This window comes from Danio rerio, chromosome 16 (genome assembly GCF_049306965.1).
Source record: "Danio rerio strain Tuebingen ecotype United States chromosome 16, GRCz12tu, whole genome shotgun sequence".
Lineage (NCBI taxonomy): Eukaryota > Metazoa > Chordata > Actinopteri > Cypriniformes > Danionidae > Danio > Danio rerio.
This window is the reverse complement of record NC_133191.1, coordinates 54,450,001-54,458,472: the sequence shown is the minus strand read 5'-3', so window position 1 is coordinate 54,458,472 and position 8,472 is coordinate 54,450,001. Positions and strand designations below refer to the sequence as shown.

Genomic DNA, 8,472 nt, shown 5'->3' with positions numbered 1-8,472 from the left:
AAAATAACAGACTTTAAATTACAGAAATTTACCAGAAATTTAAATGTAAAGAAATTTCAGTAATTTAACTTCTGTTATTCTATGGTAAATTAATGTAATTTAACAGCCGTTATTTTGTTTTTGTTTTGTCGGCAACCCAGCTGCTGAAAAAAAAAAATAAATAAATTACTGATTTCTTACAGTGTAGGCAAGTTACAGTAATTAAGCAAGTCATTGGACAACAGTGGTTTGTTCTGTAGACAATAAAAAAATGGGGCTTAATGCGGCTATTATTGTTAATATTATTTTTATTCCAGCCAAACTAAAAGAAACAAGACTTGCAAGATATAATCTTGTTCATTTAATTAATATACTTTAAAAGCAACTACTGCTTCAGTCAACAATTTGTTTTATCTTTATTATACATAAAAAAATATACAAATGCTTTATATACTGAAAGGTTCTGCAAAAAAAAAAAACTCATATTATACACTGTTGCATCGTGGGAAACATCTCCAGTTAATCACAGAAAAGTTAACACTCTCATCCTCCTCGGTGTGTCCCAGACCACCGCTCCTCTGTGGCAGAAACTGGTTAGAGCTTCAAAAACGCACGCACACACACACACAAACACACACACACACAAACACACACACACAGCCTCCCACAAGCAGCCAGTTGATCAGATAGCAGCGTAACTAATGAAAAGCGTCATGAAAGTGACAGAGAGATTAATGAAGTTTCCCATGCTGCACTTTGCATGTGGCTCGCCGTGGGCTCCTCCGGGCACAGCTGCTGTTAAACGCTATTCATGGTGACAAATAATGCACTATCTCAGCAGTGACACCTCCGAGTCAAGGTTAAAAAACACATTTGCCAGCCCGTACGAGTAGAGCTGGATGAGGGAGGCTCTGCGACTGGAGATACGAAGTGAATTTATTTACTCGCAGCAGGACGAGAGGCACGGGAGCGATTGGGAATTTGGGATTAATTGAAAACATCTGCGCGACCATGCAAAATATCTGCCATTTCCTCACTGCAGGCGAGCGTAACACACACATATACAGTCCTTAGAGAGTTTGGTTGGGGCTCTTTTTGTTTTTCCGAGCTCTTGAACTGTCTGTAAGTAGAGGAGAGTGTGTTGGGGTTTATTTTTGCGAGGCATGGGTGTTTGTTTTGTTGCAAAGCCTCTGATTTGTAGGCAGAATGTGCGAGCGGCTTTCGGACGGTCAATTCCTCCTGACCTTCAGACAGAATTACAGTGAACCAATCAAGGGAAGATCTGAGCGAGTGCCAAGAGAGGAAACAAGGTCAAGTGTATGTGTGCGTGTTTTTGTGTCTGCGATGACATATTCTCTCAAGATCTTAAGCTGAAGCGCTCAAAGGTTTTCTTGGTTCTTTACATTCACCTTCACAAGCTTATATAGTCTGCATTTAAGTTTAAGAATGATTTATAGACTTTACGTAAAGCTAAAAATGAACACTAATGGAACATCCCAATCTAAAACATCCTGGCAACAAGATGGAACAAGCTAGCAACTCCATAGCAAGCAACCAGAATACTATTCGCGAGTTCGCGCTCACAGATATTTGACTGAATAGAATATGCATATTTGGCGTGCTGTCCGGGGAGAGGGCTCTGAGCTCGGGAAGACACATAATAATAAATAGTAGATTTAAACAAAAAAAAGTGTAAATCAAACTTTTAAGGCATCTCAGGCGCCATTTTTTAAATAATCAGGCAGATTCTAGGACAGGACTACTTGTTAAAGGTTTGCAGCATTTTTAATGCTGTTTTTTTTCTAGCCTGTTTTAACGGCTGCATGTCTTTAGCTAAATAATGTTACCTGTCTGTGAGTGTGTGCCATTTAACGCTGTCACATTTATATTTGCACCGGCAGGTAAATACACCCATTACAGTTAACTGTCTGGAAGACCCCTCTCCAGTACCAACTGCGATTGTTGTTCCTATGTTGAAAAAAATGAGTAGGGTGGTTCTGTTTTTGGTGTGATTTAAGGTTAGTTGTGTTGCCTTTTTTCATTGCCACTGTTCTGAAACAAATTCGACATATCAGATCGTTCACATTAACGGGCTCTCCTTTTTCATTCAGCTTTAAGCCAAAATGTTCCCGCACCGGAGCTGAAGACTGTGACTTTGAAAGTCCATCGCGACCTGTTCATCCTAACTGACTGTAGTTCCTAAACAGGAATCAGTGGGTTCGTGTCTTGCCTTCTTCACCTCCACTATCCGCTTGCACTCTGTCTGTGTGTGTGTGTGTGTGTGCGCGCATCTAGTAGCTCTAGTAGCGATCTAGTAGCTACTGATCGCTAAGGGACTACAAATCAGCCATTTATGGACTACATATTCAGTCATGCCACACACACACCTGCTCCACTGATTAGACTCTCACAGCTGATGCTGCTTTTGGACTGATTACTGCACTAATTAAGAAGCACAGAAACACTCTCTGTTGCTGAGTCTTGTTGTTTGCAATAGTGACACTACAACGCGTTTCCTTTGTCTGCCTTTGCCGTGTTTTGATCCTTTGCCTTGTTTATTTGTTTAGTCCTGTTTGCTGCCTGCTTTGTGACCATCTGCATGTTAATTGACTACAACTCTGGATTGCCCTCATATGGGTTGCTCCTGCATTGACCACTGCTTGCCTGACCAATCTAATAAACCTGCATGTGGATCCGCACCTCTGTTGTCAGTGTCACATGGTTACAAAAATTAGCATTTCATATTATGTGGCCCAATCATCATCATCATGTTTATTTCTTTATATAAAATAGACAAAATTTCGTTATATAAAATAACCTCCAAAATTAACTGCACTCATTTTTATACATCAGGCGGCACGGTGGCTCAATGGTCAGCACTGTCACCTCACTGTAAGAAGGTTGCTGGTTTGAGTCTCGGCTGGGCTGGTTGGCGTTTCTGTGTGGAGTTTGCATGTTCTCCCTGTGTTGGCGTGGGTTTCCTCCGGGTGCTCCACTTTCCCCTACAGTCCAAACACATGCGCTATGGGTAAATAGGATGAACTAAATTGGTTAGTGTATGAGTGTGTGTGAATGTTAGAGTGTATGGGTGTTTCCCGGAACTGGGTTGTGGTTGAGAGGTCATCCGCTGCAAAATATGCTGGAATAGTTGGCGGTTCATTCCGCTGTGGTGACCCCTGATAATTAAGGGACTAAGCCAAAGGAAACTTAATGAATGAAACACTTACTAAAATTTATTTACTACATAAATTAATACAACTAACCAGAAATATATGTATTTTTTGTTGTTTATAAATCATATTTCAGGACGTGACCAGTTAAAAGAGAAAAAGAGAGAGAGAGAGAATGATAGATGAAGCTGGGAGGTGCTGGACGGGCGAGCGAGTGAGCGAGAGATAAGAGAGCGAGCGAGAGAGAGAAAGCGAGCAGTGCCAGAGGAAACACTCAGACAGAACAAATGAGCAGCCGTGGCTCTGCTCCGCTACAGACGCTGATATCGGCACGCCGGCGAGGGCTCAGATTACAGCCGGAGAGGATCACTGCTCCCTGAGAAACAGCCCAGGACTGACACTTTCTCTCAAGTGGGATCTCCAAACCCAAAAACTAGCGAGTTTTTCCAGCTTTCGTGGTCGCAGATCTCTCCACATGCACAGATCATGGATTCCCTCTTGACAGCAGCGGTGCATGGAGATCTGGACACCACCGATTTGGACGTGTGATGACCATGGAGAGCATGTTTATCGGTGAGTACAGTCTGCCTCTTTGAAAGTCTGTGGTTTTGTTTGTCAGACTCCTCACCTCAGGTTGTTCACAGCAGGAGTTTGACATAGGCACATCAGAGGAGCGCAGACAACCCAAACACCTGATTTGCTCCGGTTGGAGTTTAGCAATGCGAAAGAGCATGAAATCATGTGCAAAAACTGAAGGGTGTAGGAGATTTCAGGAAACACGGTGCTTTCTTTCTCAGCTTGAATCCTGGAAATGAAGCTTCCCGCCGAACGGATGATTCCTTGCAGATTGCGAGCAGATCTCACCGCAGGAGATACAGCAGATCTGTTGCTCCGAGCTCAAGCTGATGCATTAGACGCAGCTTTTAGAGACTGAAAATCCAGGGAAAATGTGATTTCTTGATCAGATGTCAGAACAAGGGTTGGAATCATTCAGCTATAGAGATGCTAACTTTTAAAGAGCACCTATTTTACCCCTTTTTAAAGATTTAATATTATGGTTCTTCTGTGTGTGCCAGTTTAGGATCAGTTCAAGACACAATTCAGATTTGTTTATTTTAATGTGTTATAAGTGTCATGTTGGGGGGGGGGGTGTACACAGGTCGTTGTTTTAGGGGTGTGTTGCTTCACATGAAAATTAGTTTCAACTTCCCGCCCAACTTAGCAAGGGGGCACAGCCAAGAGCTCCTCTGCTTTGGGTATGGCAATAGACAGGCAGACAGAGAGAAGCAACATGAGCAAGAGGACCAGCATTCAGCCGTACATGTACGACTCAGACACAGACCAAGCAGAGAGTACTGTTGAGGAATCAATACTCCTAATGTGCCAGAATGTGTCAGAGTGGAAGTTACAAAATCATTTGTGTCTTTGTATAGTTTTACTGCCGACATGTTACGATGCTTGCGTCATCCGTATAGTAATGTAATGATTAACTGGTTTCACTATTAACCGCGCTTTAATTCGTCACCGTTGATTAATCGTAAAGGCTTCTCAACACCATGCAAACTGAAAGCAAAACTGCAGCAACTAAACAAAGTTATGCAAACTGTGTGCTAGTTTAAAGTTCCAAGCTTGTACACTGAGACTAATAACCACACACACACTGGATTTACTTTGACTGAGGCTACATAGGGCGCAAAGCAATGCGCTCACGCTTTCCAGCTGCACCTAGTTGAGATGACAGGGAGCTTTTGTGACCGCAGGAAATGCAAAAGGCAGTTTAAGGAAGACGTAATGAAAACTACACGTTTGTTAACCCACCAAAAGTTACAAACAATAGCGACGATGAGAGCGATGTGGTGAAAGTTGATCCGCCAGCAGAGATCAATTCAGTGTTTTCAGAGAGAGTGCTAAAAGACTCGGTAGATCAGCTGTTTTTAATGGCCCAAATCTCGAAATTTTCACTGTGCGTTCAGCGCATATGGCCGTTAAATGTAAAATCTTTGTTGTTCATTCACAGGTACACGATGAAGGCTCTTGTGTAGAGCCCTAAAAGTCTTACATCCAAAAATAGAGCAAGGGTCTTTCTTTTGTGACATCGCTTTGACTCACACGCTAAAAAATGGCAGACGTGAAACAACAAACTGAGGATGTGGTAATGCGCGCCTGTCAATCAATATTGGTTGGCCGCTGGACCGCACTCCTTCGTCAAATTGCTGTCAGTCTCAAAATCCCTTCAATTGGTCCACCGTTTTTATGTTGTTAAATTAAAAAAAAAAAAAAAGTACTGGTTGTGTTTATATCACCCCAATATGACGGTCTATACACTAAACCAGGGGTGGCCAACCCTGTTTCTGGAGAGCCACCTTCCTGCAGATTTCAGTTGCCACCCATATCAAACACACCTGCCTGTAATTATCACATGGTGTTCAGGTCCTAATTAATTGGTTCAGGTGTGTTTGATATGGGTAGCAACTGAAATCTGCAGGAAGGTGGCTCTCCAGGAACAGGGTTGGCCAGCCCTGCACTAAACCTACACACATGTCTGTCCAAACAGCTTGAAAAGTAGATTTTTCATCATAGGTGCCCTTTAAGACAAAAGCAAACCGTGCATTTTAAGATGTTTTTAGATTTTTTTTTTTTTGTAGTAACATTTTCCATTTTTTGGAAGAGTCAAAACTTACTTATTACCGATTTTAACAATTCTAACAGAGAAAAATGTTGTTCAAAATAGTTTTAACATGGTGTACAGCATGTCTGCACTTGACGCAGGTTGTCTGCCTTAATGTATGACAACTAAATAATAAACATTTACATTAGTTTAACATTTACGCATTGGGCACACGCAATAATTTGCATTGCGTTTACACCTATACTCCTTTAAAATTCTGTATTTGATGTTCTATATTGATTTTCAGTTATCATTTATTTGCAAAAAAGTTGTTGCGTTGCTTATTATTAGTTAAATAGTAATCTCTGATGGCTTCAAGGTAATGCAGTGCAACCTCTATTGTGCGTTCTGTTCTGTTCATAGCAACCTGCCTATGTAGAAAGCCTTTTAAAGGCATCACGGCTGCTACTTGAGCAAAAGTGATTCTGAAATGGAGCAGTTGGCAATTTCTAAAGCAGTATTGCATGCATCTTTAGTGGCAATTGCAATCGCATAATGCATTTTTAGTGAGTTGAGAGTATGTAATAAGCATTGCTTTGGAGTAGCTTATTGTTGTGTTGCGTTTAAGGGCATTTTGACATCTGGCTCATTTGGAGTGTTTGTTTTGGAATCCGCTTTTTATTCTTAGTTCGGTTCATTTAGGTCCATTATAAACATGCTCAACTGTACCAGAACAACTGGTTTGAGATGGTATGAATTAGGGCTGCACGATATTGGAAAAATCCAACATTGCAATATTATGTATGAATAAAAGTTTCTCCAGATGACTTGATATCTCTATTTGGAAATAATTTTTGATTTGATTGAGATGATTCCGTAGGGGAGTGTATCGGGATCTATAATCTAATAAACATTTTACAAGCATAGAGAAATACAATGAAGAAAAAGTAAATAAAAAGTAAAATAAATAAAAAGTGTTTAATCATTTTAATAGTATTTAGGTACAGTAATGAAAAATAATTCAATCAAAATAATCAATATTAAACTTACAAATGTTACAGTTTCATATGCCTGGATGCATAAGATCAGTCAATACATACATATGGGGGCTCGTCCGGGATGGGAGTGAGCTTTAGGGGGTTGAGTGTAACGGAGGCCAGCTAGTGAAGTGTTATACAGGTAAATCTCACTCCTCTGACCTCAAAAGGTGCTCTAGCGCCATGGTCTTTAGCCTCCTTGTTAGAGCAACCGACTCCCATGCAAATAATCGCTGGTTCGATCACAGCTCAGAACAGGATGGGTGCAGTAGGACCGGTGGGTAACACATGGGGGCTCGTCCGGGATGGAAGTGAGGTTTAGGTGGATGAGTGTAATGGAGGCCAGGTAGCGAAGTGCTATGCATGTAAACCTCACTCCTCTGACCTTAAAAAGTTCTAGTGACAGATGCTAGAGGCCATGGTCTTTATCCTCCTTGATAGAGCAACCAACTTATGCTAGGAACATGCTAGGAACATGTCTATGGTGTCAATTTAGATTAGTCAATTAACTTAAGTTAAATGTTTTTGGACGATGAGAGGAAACCGGGGAACCCGGGGGAAACCCACGTGAGCACGGAGAGAATGTGTAAACTCCGCACAGAAATGTTGACAGGCTTGATAAGGACTAGAACCAGTGACGTTCTTGCTGTGAGGCAACAGTGCTAACCACTGGGCCACTGTGCCAACCATCCAGGAAAGTAGGAGTAAGGGTGGAAGGCGGGATTCTTCAATATGAATATCTTATATGGAACTTAGGGTATTTATAGTGGCTTAGGAATCGTCTGATTGGAGAATCTTAAATTGAATAATGCTGGACCGGCCACAAGCAATCACATGCACATGATCCTCTCGAAATTAGTTTATAAATAAACTTCACATATTAAAATTAATTTGTGATCACACACGTCAAATACACATGCAGGATAAATTATGGCAGGCTCAACATTGCATATTCTGCGGTTAACAAATGCAAATGATCACATAGCGATATCGATGCTAAAACGATATATTGTGAAGCCCAAGCATGAATGATGTTTCAGCCAATGAAAACGAAAACTGGAGATGAGAAAGTCCAGTGGAGCTAAGCAGTATCATTACTCAGATGCGTTGCATAAAAATCAGCAGTGTCTGATTCTGTGTATGAGCACATTATTTATCTTCTCAGACCAACCAAACCACCAAAGAGCACTTCATCAGCTTGCTCCACTGCAGGAATGCTGTCCTGATAAAGTCTTCTTTCACACTCTCTAGCTGTATTAAATTATATGTATAAATAAATATATAGGGCCAGTACAGTGGCTCAGTGGTTGGCACTGTCGCCTCACAGCAAGAAGGTCGCTGGTTTGAGTCCCAGCTGTGCCATGTTTGCATGTTCGGTCCCACTTTATATTAAGTGGCCTTAACTAATATGTACTTCCACAGGAATTAATAGTTTGTTACAATGTACTTATTGTGTAAATACATGTATTTACTGTGTACTTATGCTTGATTAAATACGTGTATGTAATTACATCTGTAATTAACTTTTGTAATTACATTTGTAAATACACTGTTGACCATCCCTTACACCTTAACCCACCCTTAAACCTACTCATTCCTCCAAACCTGTCAATAACCTAACCCCTATCCCAACTCAAAAGCACCACAAGTGTTCTCAAATACATTATAAACACAGTAA

The 8,472-nt window shown here is 41.1% G+C and overlaps 1 protein-coding gene across 4 annotated transcripts in view; it reads left to right on the top strand.

The window, feature by feature from the left end:
• The first annotated feature begins 3,402 nt into the window (after positions 1-3,402).
• The window catches only part of znf385d (zinc finger protein 385D), a 144,849-nt gene continuing 139,779 nt past the window's right edge, over positions 3,403-8,472 (top strand). For all 4 annotated transcript variants that reach the window (XM_073926766.1, XM_021467039.3, XM_021467038.3 and 1 more), the window contains exon 1: positions 3,403-3,722. In XM_073926766.1, coding sequence (XP_073782867.1) covers positions 3,698-3,722 — 25 coding nt within the window. In that variant the 5' untranslated portion in view covers positions 3,403-3,697. The remainder of the gene's footprint in view (positions 3,723-8,472) is intronic.